Raw genomic sequence first — 17715 nt, forward strand, 5'->3', positions numbered from 1 at the left:
GGTACTAATATGGACCCCAGCATCCTCTAGGACGTAAGAGAAATAGGGGCTGATGGATACTGATGTATGAGATACACCAGAGAGTGTGGGGAGGAGACTAGTCAGATCTCTGGGCTGGTAACACACAGTGACATGATGTGAGGGGGAGAGCAGGAGTATAAAAGGGGCTGATGGCTCCTGATGTATGAGATACACCAGAGAGTGTGGGGAGGAGACTAGTCAGATCTCTGGGCTGGTAACACACAGTGACATGATGTGAGGGGGAGAGCAGGAGTATAAAAGGGGCTGATGGCTCCTGATGTATGAGATACACCAGGGAGTGTGGGGAAGGAGACTGGTCAGATCTCTGGGCTGGTAGCACACAGTGACATGATGTGAGGAGGAGAGCAGGAGTATAATAGGGGCTGATGGCTCCTGATGCATGAGATACAACGGAGCGTGTGGGGAGGAGACTGGTCAGATCTCTGGGCCGGTAACACACAGTGACATGATGTGAGGGGGAGAGCAGCAGTATAATAGGGGCTGATGGCTCCTGATGTATGAGATACACCAGGGAGTGTGGGGAGGAGACTGGTCAGATCTCTGGGCTGGTAACACACAGTGACATGATGTGAGGGGAGAGCAGGAGTATAATAGGGGATGATGAACCCTGACTCCCCTGCTGGGCAGTTACTTTATTGTTATGTATGTATGGACAGAGGGGGGTAAAGAACAAAAGTTTGCTGAAGTAACAGAACAAAGATAATATGTGACTCTTTTCTGTAGTAAGTGTGTATTACTCACCTGTGCTGATACCTGTAGGGATTTCCTCCTCCTTACATTGCTGATCACCCATCACATACGTCTCTTCTTCTATCTTTATATCTTCTACATTAACAAGTTCTTCAATCTGAATAGAACACAGGGCAATACAAATCAAACAATTCATATGGTCTGATCCAATTCAGGGTAAACAGAAGACAACAGTGTATCAGATCTGCATAGCTTCCCTACACATCATATACTGTAGAGTCAACTTTGGTATTTGGCAAGTCCCTGAATTCCACCTACCTGACCCTCCTGTAGGACACTGTGATTCTCCTCTGTACGGTCCTGGGAATACAGAGGACGGGGACATCTCTCTGGGGTATTCCTGTTACTGGCCCCATCTGTAGGAGACACACAGTGACTGAGTACATTGTATATAATAAGAATTTACTTACCGATAATTCTATTTCTCGTAGTCCGTAGTGGATGCTGGGACTCCGTAAGGACCATGGGGATAGCGGCTCCGCAGGAGACAGGGCACAAAAGTAAAAGCTTTAGGACTAGGTGGTGTGCACTGGCTCCTCCCCCTATGACCCTCCTCCAAGCCTCAGTTAGGATACTGTGCCCGGACGAGCGTACACAATAAGGAAGGATTTTGAATCCCGGGTAAGACTCATACCAGCCACACCAATCACACTGTACAACCTGTGATCTGAACCAAGTTAACAGTATGATAACAGAGGAGCCTCTGCAAAGATGGCTCCCAACAATAAAACCCCGATTTTTGTAACAATAACTATGTACAAGTAATGCAGACAATCCGCACTTGGGATGGGCGCCCAGCATCCACTACGGACTACGAGAAATAGAATTATCGGTAAGTAAATTCTTATTTTCTCTGACGTCCTAAGTGGATGCTGGGACTCCGTAAGGACCATGGGGATTATACCAAAGCTCCCAAACGGGCGGGAGAGTGCGGATGACTCTGCAGCACCGAATGAGAGAACTCCAGGTCCTCCTCAGCCAGGGTATCAAATTTATAGAATTTTGCAAACGTGTTTGCCCCTGACCAAGTAGCAGCTCGGCAAAGTTGTAAAGCCGAGACCCCTCGGGCAGCCGCCCAAGATGAGCCCACCTTCCTTGTGGAATGGGCATTTACAGATTTTGGCTGTGGCAGGCCTGCCACAGAATGTGCAAGCTGAATTGTACTACAAATCCAACGAGCAATCGTCTGCTTAGAAGCAGGAGCACCCAGCTTGTTGGGTGCATACGGTATAAACAGCGAGTCAGACTTTCTGACTCCAGCCGTCCTTGAAATATATATTTTTAGGGCTCTGACAACATCTAGCAACTTGGAGTCCTCCAAGTCCCTAGTAGCCGCAGGCACCACAATAGGTTGGTTCAGGTGAAACGCTGACACCACCTTAGGGAGAAACTGGGGACGAGTCCGCAGTTCTGCCCTGTCCGAATGGAAAATCAGATATGGGCTTTTGTAAGATAAAGCCGCCAACTCTGACAATCGCCTGGCCGAGGCCAGGGCCAGTAGCATGGTCACTTTCCATGTAAGATATTTTAAATCCACAGATTTGAGCGGTTCAAACCAATGTGATTTGAGGAATCCCAGAACTACATTGAGATCCCACGGTGCCACTGGAGGCACAAAAGGGGGCTGTATATGCAATACTCCCTTGACAAACGTCTGGACTTCAGGAACTGAAGCCAATTCTTTCTGGAAGAAAATCGACAGGGACGAAATCTGAACCTTAATGGACCCCAATTTTAGGCCCATAGACACTCCTGTTTGCAGGAAATGCAGGAATCGACCTAGTTGAAATTCCTCCGTCGGGGCCCTCCTGGCCTCACACCATGCAACATATTTTCGCCAAATGCGGTGATAGTGCTGTGCGGTCACCTCCTTCCTGGCTTTGATCAGGGTAGGGATGACTTCCTCCGGAATGCCTTTTTCCTTCAGGATCCGGCGTTCAACCGCCATGCCGTCAAACGCAGCCGCGGTAAGTCTTGGAACAGACAGGGTCCTTGCTGAAGCAGGTCCCTTCTTAGCGGCAGAGGCCACGGGTCCTCTGTGAGCATCTCTTGAAGTTCCGGGTACCAAGTCCTTCTTGGCCAATCCGGAACCACGAGTATAGTTCTTACTCCTCTCCGTCTTATAATTCTCAGTACCTTGGGTATGAGAGGCAGAGGAGGGGACACATACACTGACTGGAACACCCAAGGTGTTACCAGAGCGTCCACAGCTATTGCCTGAGGGTCCCTTGACCTGGCGCAATACCTGTCTAGTTTTTTGTTGAGGCGGGACGCCATCATGTCCACCTTTGGTTTTTCCCAACGGTTCACAATCATGTGGAAGACTTCCGGATGAAGTCCCCACTCTCCCGGGTGGAGGTCGTGCCTGCTGAGGAAGTCTGCTTCCCAGTTGTCCACTCCCGTAATGAACACTGCTGACAGTGCGATCACATGATTTTCCGCCCAGCGAAGAATCCTTGCAGCTTCTGCCATTGCCCTCCTGCTTCTTGTGCCGCCCTGTCTGTTTACGTGGGCGACTGCCGTGATGTTGTCCGACTGGATCAGCACCGGCTGACCTTGAAGCAGAGGTCTTGCCCTTATCTCCAGTATATTTATGTGAAGTGAAGTCTCCAGGCTTGACCACATGCCCTGGAAATTTCTTCCCTGTGTGACTGCTCCCTAGCCTCTCAGGCTGGCATCCGTGGTCACCAGGACCCAGTCCTGAATGCCGAATCTGCGGCCCTCTAGTAGATGAGCACTCTGCAACCACCACAGAAGAGACACCCTTGTCCTTGGAGACAGGGTTATCCGCTGATGCATCTGAAGATGCGATCCGGACCATTTGTCCAGCAGATCCCACTGAAAAGTTCTTGCGTGAAATCTGCCGAATGGAATCGCTTCTTAAGAAGCCACCATTTTTCCCAGGACCCTTGTGCAATGATGCACTGACACTTTTCCTGGCTTTAGGAGGTTCCTGACTAGCTCGGATAACTCCCTGGCTTTCTCCTCCGGAAGAAACACCTTTTTCTGGACTGTGTTCAGAATCATCCCTAGGAACAGCAGACGTGTCGTCGGGATCAGCTGCGATTTTGGAATATTTAGAATCCACCCGTGCTGTTGTAGCACTACTTGAGATAGTGCTACTCCAACCTCCAACTGTTCTCTGGACCTTGCCCTTATCAGGAAATCGTCCAAGTAAGGGATAATTAAGACGCCTTTTCTTCGAAGAAGAATCATCATTTCGGCCATTACCTTGGTAAAGACCCGGGGTGCCGTGGACAATCCAAACGGCAGCGTCTGAAACTGATAGTGACAGTTCTGTACCACGAACCTGAGGTACCCTTGGTGAGAAGGGCAAATTGGGACATGGAGGTAAGCATCCTTGATGTCCAGAGACACCATATAGTCCCCTTCTTCCAGGTTCGCTATCACTGCTCTGAGTGACTCCATCTTGAATTTGAACCTTTGTATGTAAGTGTTCAAGGACTTCAGATTTAGAATAGGTCTCACCGAGCCGTCCGGCTTCGGTACCACAAATAGTGTGGAATAATACCCCTTCCCCTGTTGTAGGAGGGGTACTTTGATTATCACCTGCTGGGAATACAGCTTGTGAATGGCTTCCAATACCGCCTCCCTGTCGGAGGGAGACGTTGGTAAAGCAGACTTCAGGAACCTGCGAGGGGGAGACGTCTCGAATTCCAATCTGTACCCCTGAGATACTACCTGTAGGATCCAGGGGTCCACTTGCGAGTGAGCCCACTGCGCGCTGAAACTCTTGAGACGACCCCCCACCGTACCTGAGTCCGCTTGTAAGGCCCCAGCGCCATGCTGAGGACTTGGCAGAAGCGGTGGAGGGCTTCTGTTCCTGGGAAGAGGCTGCCTGCTGCAGTCTTTTCCCCCTTCCTCTACCCCGGGGCAGATATGACTGGCCCTTTGCCCACTTGCCCTTATGGGGACGAAAGGACTGAGGCTGAAAAGACGGTGTCTTTTTCTGCTGAGAGGTGACCTGGGGTAAAAAGGTGGATTTTCCAGCTGTCGCCGTGGCCACCAGGTCCGATAGACCGACCCCAAATAACTCCTCCCCTTTATACGGCAATACTTCCATGTGCCGTTTGGAATCCGCATCACCTGACCACTGTCGTGTCCATAAACTTCTTCTGGCAGAAATGGACATCGCACTTACTCTTGATGCCAGAGTGCAAATATCCCTCTGTGCATCTCGCATATATAGAAATGCATCCTTTAAATGCTCTATAGTCAATAATATACTGTCCCTGTCAAGGGTATCAATATTTTCAGTCAGGGACTCCGACCAAGCCACCCCAGCGCTGCACATCCAGGCTGAGGCGATTGCTGGTCGCAGTATAACACCAGTATGTGTGTATATACTTTTTAGGATATTTTCCAGCTTCCTATCAGCTGGCTCCTTGAGGGCGGCCGTATCCGGAGACGGTAACGCCACTTGTTTTGATAAGCGTGTGAGCGCCTTATCCACCCTAGGGGGTGTTTCCCAACGCGCCCTCACTTCTGGCGGGAAAGGGTATAATGCCAATAATTTCTTAGATATTAGCAGTTTTTTATCGGGGGAAACCCACGCATCATCACACACTTCATTTAATTCATCTGATTCAGGAAAAACTACGGGTAGTTTTTTTCACACCCCACATAATACCCTTTTTTGTGGTACTTGTAGTATCAGAAATATGCAAAGCCTCCTTCATTGCCGTGATCATGTAACGTGTGGCCCTACTGGAAAATACGTTTGTTTCTTCACCGTCGACACTGGAGTCAGTGTTTGTGTCTGTGTCTGTGTCGACCGACTGAGGTAATGGGCGCTTTAGAGCCCCTGACGGTGTTTGAGACGCCTGGACAGGCACTAATTGATTTGCCGGCTGTCTCATGTCGTCAACAGTTTTTTGTAAAGTGCTGACACTATCACGTAATTCCTTAAATAAGACCATCCAGTCAGGTGTCGACTCCCTAGGCGTGACATCACTAATACAGGCAATTGCTCCGCCTCCACACCATTTTCCTCCTCATACATGTCGACACACACGTACCGACACACAGCACACACACAGGGAATGCTCTGATAGAGGACAGGACCCCACTAGCCCCTTCTCTGCGGCCTTTTCTCCAGCTTTTTTAGGAAAAACTGGCAGGAGTTAAATACAGCCATATAGCCCAGGAGCTATATGTGATGTATTTTTAGCCAAATATAGTGTTATCATTGCGTCTCAGGTCGCCCTCCCCCAGCGCCCTGCACCCTCAGTGACCGAAGTGTGAAGTGTGCTGAGAGCAATGGCGCACAGCTGCAGTGCTGTGCGCTACCTTATCTGAAGACAGGACGTCTTCTGCCGCCGATTTCTGAACCTCTTCTGTCTTCTGGCTCTGTAAGGGGGCCGGCGGCGCGGCTCCGGGATCCATCCATGGCTGGGCCTGTGATCGATCCCTCTGGAGCTAATGTCCAGTAGCCAAGAAGCCCAATCCACTCTGCACGCAGGTGAGTTCGCTTCTTCTCCCCTTAGTCCCACGATGCAGTGAGCCTGTTGCCAGCAGGACTCACTGAAAATAAAAAAACCTAAGTTTAAACTTTTACACTAAGCTGCTCAGGAGAGCCACCTAGATTGCACCCTTCTCGGCCGGGCACAAAAATCTAACTGAGGCTTGGAGGAGGGTCATAGGGGGAGGAGCCAGTGCACACCACCTAGTCCTAAAGCTTTTACTTTTGTGCCCTGTCTCCAGCGGAGCCGCTATCCCCATGGTCCTTACGGAGTCCCAGCATCCACTTAGGACGTCAGAGAAATGTGATTATCAGGTGATGTGTAGCTAGGTGGCCCCATAGCTGCTCTCTCCATTACACTACATGACAGTCTCATCTTACCCAGTGATGTGAGGGGCCGGTGATTCTCCATCATCACGTCCTTGTACAGACCCCTGTGTTCCTCTATATACTCCCACTCCTCCATGGAGAAATAGACAGTGACATCCTCACACCTTATAGGAACCTGACACACACAATGATACAGTCATCACCCAGACACATCCCTTGGTGTTACTGTATAATGTCCCATTCCCAGCAGTCACCTCTCCAGTCATCACCCAGACACATCCCCTGGTGTTACTGTATAATGCCCCATTCCCAGCAGTCACCTCTCCAGTCATCACCCAGACACATTCCCCGGTGTTACTGTATAATGCCCCATTCCCAGCAGTCACCTCTTCAGTCATCACCCAGACACATCCCCTGGTGTTACTGTATAATGCCCCATTCCCAGCAGTCACCTCTTCAGTCATCACCCAGACACATCCCCTGGTGTTACTGTATAATGCCCCATTCCCAGCAGTCACCTCTTCAGTCATCACCCAGACACATTCCCCGGTGTTACTGTATAATGCCCCATTCCCAGCAGTCACCTCTCCGGTCATCACCCAGACACATCCCCTGGTGTTACTGTATAATGGCCCATTTCCCAGCAGTCACCTCTCCAGTCAGCAGCTGAATGATCTTGTTGGTGAGATCCAGGATCTTCTGGCCATTGTGCCTCTTATGTATCAGTGAGTGAGGTGGAGGCACTGTGACGGGGCTCTGGGTCCTGCTCAGTCCTCCTGACACACGGTGATGGCTGCTGGGTGGCTCACGCTCTCCAGATGTTCCCTTCACTACTGTGTGATCCTGTGTACAACATTCATTAAATTCTACCATGTGAACAGTAGATGCTTACATACATGTACCGTGTCATTAATACTAATTAAAACTGCTGAATTAGAAGAAAGCTAAATATGCATATTGGGCTGATATATCAGATAGTAAGGAGTAAATTGATTTTGCACATTCTGGTCAGTTCAGGGTCATCAACAAAACTCAAAAGATTAAAAAATATTCATATAAAGTTTGATTGGAGAAATAAATAATGAAAAGAAAACATCACATGTAAAAAGAATCTATAATCGCCTCCTTCACTATTTTATCACCAATGTCCTATATAATCTACAGGCCTCTGCTGTCATGTGTGAGACAAGAGGACATGACATTCCCAGAATCCCTCACCTCTCCAGTCAGCAGACAGATGATGTCCAGGAAGAGATTTATTATCCTCTCAGTCATATCCATCTTCAATGCCTGATGATTCTCCATCATCACGTCCTTGTACAGGCCCCTGTGTTCCTCTATATACTCCCACTCCTCCATGGAGAGATAGACAGTGACGCCCTCACACCTTATAGGAACCTGACACACACAATGATACAGTCATCACCCAGACACATCCCCTGGTGTTACTGTATAATGTCCCATTCCCAGCAGTCACCTCTCCAGTCATCACCCAGACACATCCCCTGGTGTTACTGTATAAAGTCCCATTCCCAGCAGTCACCTCTCCAGTCATCACCCAGACACATCCCCTGGTGTTACTGTATAAAGTCCCATTCCCAGCAGTCACCTCTCCAGTCATCACCCAGACACATCCCCTGGTGTTACTGTATAAAGTCCCAACCCCTGGTGTTACTGTATAAAGTCCCATTCCCAGCAGTCACCTCTCCAGTCATCACCCAGACACATCCCCTGGTGTTACTGTATAAAGTCCCATTCCCAGCAGTCACCTCTCCAGTCATCACCCAGACACATCCCCTGGTGTTACTGTATAATGTCCCATTCCCAGCAGTCACCTCTCCAGTCATCACCCAGACACATCCCCTGATGTTACTGTATAATGCCCCATTCCCAGCAGTCACCTCTCCAGTCATCACCCAGACACATCCCCTGGTGTTACTGTATAATGCCCCATTCCCAGCAGTCACCTCTCCAGTCAGCAGATGAATGATCTTGTTGGTGAGTTCCAGGATCTTCTGGTCACTGTGCCTCTCATGTATCAGTGAGTGAGGTGGAGGCACCGTGATGGGGCTCTGGGTCCTGCTCAGTCCTCCTGACACACAAGGATGGCTACTGGGTGTCTCACACTTCCCAGATGTCTTCCTCACTACTGTGTGATCCTATGTATTGAGAGAGACATCAATAAAACTGAATGGAAAACGACATCTATATCTCATGCCCAAAGCTGGTGTCAATATAACCAAGAGTATTTTAACAGTAAAACCTGGTAAAAGAATGCAGAGGACCAGGTCACCGCTCTCCACAACTGCTCCAGTGGGGTACCATGGCAAACCAGCCAAGAGGCCATGACCATACAAGTTGAATGTTCCCAGAGGGACGTCGGACAGACGCATCGGAAGATATCTACGCCTGATTAATAGTGGCAGTAATCCACTGAGCAATAGATCCCTTGGAGACTAGTCAGCCCACAATTGGGAGCTACCACAAGGATCAAAAGTCGAAATTGAAAGCAAGATCTCTTGGTTCAAATGGAAAGCACCTTAAGTAAAAAGATGTCTTCGTGCGTAACACCACCCTATCAGAATTAAGGATAAGTAAGGGAGGCTTAGAAGACAGGGCCACCAATTCCAATATCCTCACAGAAAAGGCATTATCTAGGAGGAAAACCACCTTCAAGGTAAAGTAGCAGAATTTCACCATCTCAAGAGGCTCAAAAGGAGGTGTCTGAAGAGTCTCCATAACTAAAATTTAAATTCCATGAAGGGATAGGAAGAATGTATGACGAAAGTATACGAAGGACCTCTTAAAGGAAAGCTTGCACAGCCGGAATGAAAGTCATCTTTGGAATAGGTCTGAAATTGCAGACACTTGTCACTGTCACACTCCCTCACCTCCCCAGTTATGTCCCTGTGTTAGTAATACACTCCCAGATCTCACCTCCCCAGTCAGGTCCCTGTGTTAGTAATATGAATACAAGTGATGTCACTGTGACACTCTCAGGACCCCTCACCTTTCCTGTCAGCAGCTGGATGATCTCCACAGTGAGGTTTAATATCCTTTCAGTCAAATGACTCCTGTCCTTGTCCATCTTCCGTGACATCATTTACGTGACTTCTATTAAAGGGTCTCCGGTTCCTCACAGCTAAATGGTCTAAGAATAAATGTAATAATTAAAATAAATATCAGAGAGAGCTTACAAGTACCATAGTCATACAGCAACTCTGTATTACTATCTGCATAATTCATTCTTCTAGTCTCACACATTAAGATTCCTTATAGAGCTCTGGGGAAGAATCATTCAGGATTACGGTCTGAATACGGACACAGACCAGTCTGATACTTAATCCCAAATTGGAACTTTTAAAATAAATAAATCCCATCTCTTTGACTAACTCGCAGTCATCCGCATTGTCAGATCTGGAGCTGCGACTCCCTCCCGTCATAGCTGCCTGAGATGAGATTGGAGAGCGGCCGGAGGCGTTACTTCCCTGACAGTGCAGAAAACACTAATAATCGCAGCACAATTGAAATGTATTGAAGTTAATGGGTGGACTGTGCAGCTAATGAGGCCTTAGGTGGCTTCCGGCATCTGACCTGCTCCATGAAAGACACAAACATGAAAATATAATCTTATCTCCAAACATATAGATAAAAGTGCCCATCCCCAATTGTTCATCCCAGAGACAATGTGGCGTGTAAAGTGTGCTGATAAGCAGTGCTCCTGCTGTGTTCCTATATACGGATAAATGGGGGCGATATTCCCATTTGCCACCAATTGGGCGCCATCATTAGCAGCTTCACATGACCCAGTTCCCATCACTCTGGGGGCGTGTCCAGCGTTCTTCCAGCACTGTTTAGATGATGTGCACATCCCCACCAACCTTCCCTCTCCGCAGGACGCTGTGGGTAGCAGGGTGGGTCGCGGAGTAGTGCCCAAAAAGTGGGATTGTTCAGCCAAGAGAGGGGCGGTTGGTGGGGTATGCATACACCGGGTCAGAGATGACACAAGTCACTCTCCATCAGGAGGCTGTTTTTGAGACTTTTCAGCTGCCATGTTCATCTGGGAGGTGATTGATAGACAGTTAAAAGATCGAGAGTCAAAAGGTCGACAAGGTCAACACAATTTTTTAAGGGTTTTTCATGTTTTTATAACTTTTGCTGCACTGACTATACATGTCACAAACTATCATCTTTATTAACCGTGTAGCAAGCGAATGCTTTTCAACAAATTTGGTTAAAAAATGTTTAAAAAAAGAGAGTTATGGTAGACTTAACTTTGTAAACTCCCTTTCTGTGAAGTACATAGGGTCCACAGGGAACATCGGGGTGCAGTGGTGGATGAGGCATCCAGGCACCGAACAGTTAAAGCTTTAGCTGTCAAAGGATGCATAGCTGCACCCCTCTATAACTCCGCCTCCAGGCACTGGTACCTCAGTTTTGGTAACAAGTCCAATGTAGCAAGAAAGAAGGAGAGAAAAAAGATGTTAGGCATATAAGAACACATTCTCACAGACAGGAGAAGAAACCAGCAGCCAATGCCATACAAACACAGAGATGGCAGGTGCGTCAGGGTGGGCGCCTTGTGGACCCTATGTACGTTGCAGAAAGGGAGTTAACAGGAAAGAACTTTCCTTTTCTGCATCAGGGTACATAGGTTCCACAGGGAACATCGGTGATGTCCCAACACAGTAATTCAAGGGAGGGGACATGCCTGAGCGGATAAGAGAATCCGGCGTTCAAAGGAAGCATCCTGGGAGGCGAAGGTATCAAAGGCATAGAACCTAAGAAACGTGTTCACTGAAGACCACATGGCTGCCTTGAACAATTGTTCGGTGGACGCCCCACACCGTGCCGCCTAAAAGGTCCTACAGACTGAGTAAAATGGGCAGAAATCAAGGCTGGAAAAGGAAGGCCAGCCACATTTGTGAAAACCAAAAAGATCAAAAAGGGCATCAGAACGTCTAATGGAGGCAGTGCGGTCCACAAAGATACGTAGAACCCTAACCATATCCAAATAACAGCCGTTTCTAGCCAATTTGGCTCCCAGTGCGAAATTTAAAAATGCGACCCCCCCCCCCCACTTAGATATAAAAACAAAAAAATTCTACCATATTAAGCCCCACACAGTAATGCCCCCTGTACCACATTATGCCACACACCACAATGCCCGTGATACATTAAATCCCCATTTTACACATTACAGCAGGCAAGTGTCCTCATTTTACACATTACGGCAGGCAAGAGTCCCCATTTTACACATTACGGCAGGCAAGAGTCCCCATTTTACACATTACGACAGGCAAGAGTCCCCATTTTACACATTACAGCAGGCAAGAGTCCCCATTTTACACATTACGACAGGCAAGAGTCCCCATTTTACACATTACGACAGGCAAGAGTCCCCATTTTACACATTACGACAGGCAAGAGTCTTACGGCAGGCAAGAGTCCCCATTTTACACATTACGGCAGGCAAGAGTCCCCATTTTACACATTACGACAGGCAAGAGTCCCCATTTTACACATTACGACAGGCAAGAGTCTGCATTTTACACATTACGGCAGGCAAGAGTCCGCATTTTACACATTATGGCAGGCAAGAGTCCCCTTCTACAAAGAGAGAGAGAGAAAGATATACTTGTGTTTGCAGAGGTCCTTTTCCATCCCGCTTCCCGCTCTTCGGCCTGCGCCGGCCTGCTTCTTCCTCATAGCTTGGCCGCCGTGTCCTGGGCGGCTCGCCCGCCTCCTCGTCATCAGTTCTCTGCTCGGGGGCGGAGTTTCGTGTAATGAAGCATTTGCATCGTGACGCAAACGCATCATTGCACAAAACTCCGCCCCCGAGCAGAGTAGGAATGGTGGGGAGGAGGGGGAGCGTAAACTGAGCCGTTTCCGATATCTGATTCCGACCCCGGGTGAGCAGGTGCCCCACTTCCCTCGTGGTGAGTGGCACATATGCAGAGTACTCCACTCGCATGGGCTGAGTTTCGCGGAATGACACGGTTGTGTTGTGACATCACGACACAACCGACTCATTACATGAAATTCCGCTACCCCTCGGGCGGTGTACTCGGGAAGAGGGAGGAGCCACCGAAGTGCTGCAGTAGGCGCCTCGTGCGATTGCACAGCTCGCCCACCGCAAGAAACGGCACTGCCAGAAGAATGTTAAACCGAAAAGTCTGGAGAAACGAAGGCCGGAACCACAATCTCTTTGTTAAGTTGAAAAGATGAAACCACCTTAGGAAGGTAACCAGGTCTAGTTTGGAGAACTGCTCTGTCACGGTGGAAAATCAAGAAGGGGGGACGACAGGACAAAGCACCCAAGTTTGAAACTCTCCTCGCAGAGGCAATAGCCAGTAAGAAGAGAACCATGGCTGTCAGCCACTTGAGGTCCACAGATTCAAGAGGTTCGAATGGAGCTTCTTGTAGAGCCTCCAACACAACAGACAGATCTCAAGGAGCCACCACAGATACATAGGGAGGCTGAATGCAAATAACGCCCTGAAGAAACGTGTGTACATCAGGGATGAAGGCAATCTTGCGCTGGAACCATACAGACAAGGCAGAAATGTGTGCCCTGAGAGAAGCAAGAGGAAGTCCTAAGTCTAACCCTCTTTTGAGAAATGCCAGAATTCTGGAAGTCCTGAGCTTAGTGGCATCATAACCCTTAGTAGCGCACCAAGTGAAGTAAGCGTGCTACACTCTAAAATATATATACGTGCAGAGGTCGGTTTGTGGCCCTTCAGCATAGTCTGGACAACCGCCTCAGAAAAACCTTTTGACCTCAGAAGCGAAGCCTCAGGAGCCACGCCATCAAAGACAGCCAGGCCAGGTCCAGATGAAGACAGGGGCCCAGAGAGAGCAGGTCCTGTCGCTGAGGGAGAAGTAGGGGTTGCTGTGCCGAGAGTCCCTGTAGATCTGAAAACCAGTAACGTTTGGGCCACGCAGGAGCGATGAGAATGAGTTGTCCTCCTTGTTTGAACTTCCGAAGCACCCGGTGTAGAAGAGACACCTGGAGGGAAGACATAAGGCAGGTGAAAGGTCCACAGGACCGCCAGAGCATCCACGAACGCTGCCTGAGGATCCCGGGTTCGAAATCTGAAGATCAGAACTTTGTGATTGTGTCGAGAGACCATGAGATCCACATCTGGTAGACCGCATCTGGCCATGAGGAATTGAAAGACCTTAGGATGAAGAGCCCACTCTCCGGCATGAACATTCTGACGACTGAGGAAGTCAGCTTCCCAGCCGTGAACATCCGGGATGAATACTGCCTGGGATGAATACAAGTAGTTCTGGAAGATAGAGTTCCGCCCAATGCAGGATTTTGGACACTTCCATCATTGCCATGCAGCTTTGAGTGCCGCCCTGATGGTTGATATAGGCCACCGTGGTGGTATTGTCCGAATTAACTTGAACAGGCCTGTTCTGTAGAATAGGATGAGCCAAAGTCAGTACATTGAACACTGCTCTCAACTCCAGAATATTGATCGGGAGCAGAGATTCTGACCTAGTCCAATGACCCTGAAATGAGTGTTGCTCCATCACCACTCCCCATCCACGAAGTCTGGCGTACGTTGTCAGTAGGACCCAGTTGGGGATCCAGAAGGGACGGCCCATGCTCAAGCGCTGGTCCTATAGTCAACAAAACAGCGACAGGCGAACCTCCGGAGTCAGGGAGATAATTTGAGTTCTGATCTGATGAGGCAGGCCATTCCACTTGGAAAGTATCAGACGTTGCATAATGCGAGAATAAAACTGTGCGTATTAGACCATGTTGAAAGACAACACTATCAGACTGAGCGTCTGCATCGCTGAGTGTATGGACACTCGAGGATGGCGAAGAAAGGGACGTATTTTGGTCTGCAGTTTCAGAACTTTGTCTGGAGATAGATACAGTCTTTGGCTATGAGAGTGTCCAGAAGCGCCCCCAAGTGTACCATTCTCTGAGATGAAACCAAGAAGGACTTCACAATTTACCAGCCAACCGTGGAACTGAAGGAAGGTAATCGTCAGTTGGAGATGACTGAGAAGGACCTCCCGTGACTTTGCCAACAAGTCGTCCAGGTACAGAAGAATTCGCACTCCCTGATGATGGAGATGGGCCGTCATGATGGCCATCACCATCGTAAAGATGCGAGGAGCCGTGGCCAGGCCAAACGGCAAAGCCTGAAAAAAATAAGATTTTACTCACCGGTAAATCTATTTCTCGTAGTCCGTAGTGGATGCTGGGAACTCCGTAAGGACCATGGGGAATAGCGGCTCCGCAGGAGACTGGGCACAACTAAAGAAAGCTTTAGGACTACCCGATGTGCACTGGCTCCTCCCACTATGACCCTCCTCCAGACCTCAGTTAGGATACTGTGCCCGGAAGAGCTGACACAATAAGGAAGGATTTTGAATCCCGGGTAAGACTCATACCAGCCACACCAATCACACCGTATAACTCGTGATACTATACCCAGTTAACAGTATGAAATATAACTGAGCCTCTCAACAGATGGCTCAACAATAACCCTTTAGTTAGGCAATAACTATATACAAGTATTGCAGACAATCCGCACTTGGGATGGGCGCCCAGCATCCACTACGGACTACGAGAAATAGATTTACCGGTGAGTAAAATCTTATTTTCTCTGACGTCCTAGTGGATGCTGGGAACTCCGTAAGGACCATGGGGATTATACCAAAGCTCCCAAACGGGCGGGAGAGTGCGGATGACTCTGCAGCACCGAATGAGAGAACTCAAGGTCCTCCTCAACCAGGGTATCAATTTTGTAGAATTTTGCAAACGTGTTTGACCCTGACCAAATAGCAGCTCGGCAAAGTTGTAAAGCCGAGACCCCTCGGGCAGCCGCCCAAGATGAGCCCACTTTCCTCGTGGAATGGGCTTTTACTGATTTAGGATGCGGCAGTCCAGCCGCAGAATGCGCCTGCTGAATTGTGCTACAAATCCAGCGAGCAATAGTCTGCTCAGAAGCAGGAACACCCAGCTTGTTGGGTGCATACAGGATAAATAGCGAGTCAGTTTTCCTGACTCCAGCCGTCCTGGAAACATAAATTTTCAAGGCCCTGACTACGTCCAATAACTTGGAATCCTCCAAGTCCCTAGTAGCCGCAGGCACTACAATATGTTGGTTCAAGTGAAAGGCTGATACAACCTTAGGGAGAACTGGGGACGAGTCCACAATTCTGCCCTATCCATATGGAAAATCAGAAAAGGACTTTTACATGACAAAGCCGCCACTTCTGATACACGCCTGGCCGAAGCCAAGGCCAATAACATGACCACTTTCCACTTGAGATATTTCAGATCCACGGTTTTAAGTGGCTCAAACCAATGTGATTTTAGGAAACTCAACACCACGTTGAGATCCCAAAGTGCCACTGGAGGCACAAAAGGGGGCTGAATATGCAGCACTCCCTTTACAAATGTCTGAACTTCAGGTAGTGAAGCCAGTTCTTTCTGGAAGAAAATCGACAGAGCTGAAATCTGGACCTTAATGGAACCCAATTTTAGGCCCATAGTCACTCCTGACTGTAGGAAGTGAAGAAATCGACCCAGCTGAAATTCCTATGTTGGGGCCTTCCTGGCCTCACACCACGCAACATATTTTCGCCAAATACGGTGATAATGGTTTGCGGTTACTTCTTTCCTGGCTTTTATCAGCGTAGGAATGACTTCCTCCGGAATGCCCTTTTCCTTTAGGATCCGGTATTTAACCGCCATGCCGTCAAACGCAGCCGCGGTAAGTCTTGGAACAGACAGGGCCCCTGCTGTAGCAGATCCTGTCTGAGCGGTAGAGGCCATGGGTCCTCTGATATCATTTCTTGAAGTTCTGGGTACCAAGCTCTTCTTGGCCAATCCGGAACCACGAGTATCGTTCTTACTCCTCGTTTTCTTATTATTCTCAGTACCTTTGGTATGAGAGGCAGAGGAGGGAACACATAAACCGACTGGTACACCCACGGTGTCACTAGAGCGTCCACGGCTATCGCCTGAGGGTCCCTTGACCTGGCGTAATATCTCTCTAGTTTTTTGTTTAGGCGGGACGCCATCATGTCCACCTGTGGTCTTTTCCCAACGGTTTACCATTAGTTGGAAGACTTCTGTATGAAGTCCCCACTCTCCCAGGTGTAGGTCGTGGCTCCACTCCCGGAATGAACACTGCTGACAGTGCTAACACGTGATTTTCCGCCCATCGGAGAATCCTTGTGGCCTCTGCCACACCATCTTGCTTCTTGTGCAACCCTGTCGGTTTACATGGGCGACTGCCGTAATGTTGTCTGATTGGATCAGTACCGGCTGGTTTTGAAGCAGGGGTCCTTGCCTGACTTAGGGCATTGTAAATTGCCCTTAGTTCCAGAATATTAATGTTTAGGGAAATCTCCAGATTTAACCATAGTCCCAGGAAGTTTCTTCCCTGTGTGACTGCCCACCAGCCTCGAAGGCTGGCATCCGTGTTCACCAGGACCCAGTCCTGTATGGCGAATCAGCGGCCCTCTTGAAGATGAGCACTCGGCAGCCACCACAGCAGAGATACCCTGGTCCTTGGAGACAGGGTTATCAGCCAATGCATCTGAAGATGCGATCCGGACCACTTGTCCAACAGGTCCCACAAAAAAAGTTCTTGCATGGAACCTGCCGAATGGAATTGCTTCGTAGGAAGCTACCATTTTTTCCAGGACTCGCGTGCAGTGATGCACCGACACCTGTTTTGGTTTCAGGAGGCCTCTGACTAGAGATGACAGCTCCTTGGCTTTCTCCTCCGGGAGAAACACTTTTTTCTGGTCTGTGTCCAGAACCATACCCCGGAACAGTAGACGCGTCGTAGGAACCAGCTGCGACTTTGGAATATTCAGAATCCAGCCGTGCTGTTGTAGCACTTCCTGAGATAGTGCTACTCTGACAAACAACTGCTCCCTGGACCTCGTCTTTATAAGGAGATTGTCCAAGTACGGGATAATTATTTCGGCCATTACCTTGGTAAATACCCTCGGTGCCGGGGACAGACCAACGGCAACGTCTGGAATTGGTAATGACAATCCTGTACCACAATTTTGAGGTACTCCTGGTGAGGAGGGTAAATAGGGACATGCAGGTAAGCATCCTT

General features: G+C 48.9%; 1 protein-coding gene across 1 annotated transcript in view; it reads right to left on the reverse strand.

Annotated features, from left to right (window-relative positions):
* Positions 1 to 17715, reverse strand: part of LOC134983630 (zinc finger protein 345-like) — a 152058-nt gene that overhangs the window by 42201 nt on the left and 92142 nt on the right. Inside the window, exons 2-8 of the mRNA XM_063949306.1 lie at positions 9615 to 9755; positions 8572 to 8763; positions 7823 to 8002; positions 7256 to 7447; positions 6656 to 6779; positions 1051 to 1148; positions 784 to 889 (exon numbers count right to left, since the gene is read on the reverse strand). Of these exons, the coding sequence (XP_063805376.1) occupies positions 784 to 889; positions 1051 to 1148; positions 6656 to 6779; positions 7256 to 7447; positions 7823 to 8002; positions 8572 to 8763; positions 9615 to 9707 (985 nt within the window). The 5' untranslated portion in view covers positions 9708 to 9755. The remainder of the gene's footprint in view (positions 1 to 783; positions 890 to 1050; positions 1149 to 6655; positions 6780 to 7255; positions 7448 to 7822; positions 8003 to 8571; positions 8764 to 9614; positions 9756 to 17715) is intronic.

Source organism: Pseudophryne corroboree, assembly GCF_028390025.1.
Source record: "Pseudophryne corroboree isolate aPseCor3 chromosome 3 unlocalized genomic scaffold, aPseCor3.hap2 SUPER_3_unloc_2, whole genome shotgun sequence".
Taxonomy (NCBI): Eukaryota; Metazoa; Chordata; class Amphibia; order Anura; family Myobatrachidae; genus Pseudophryne; species Pseudophryne corroboree.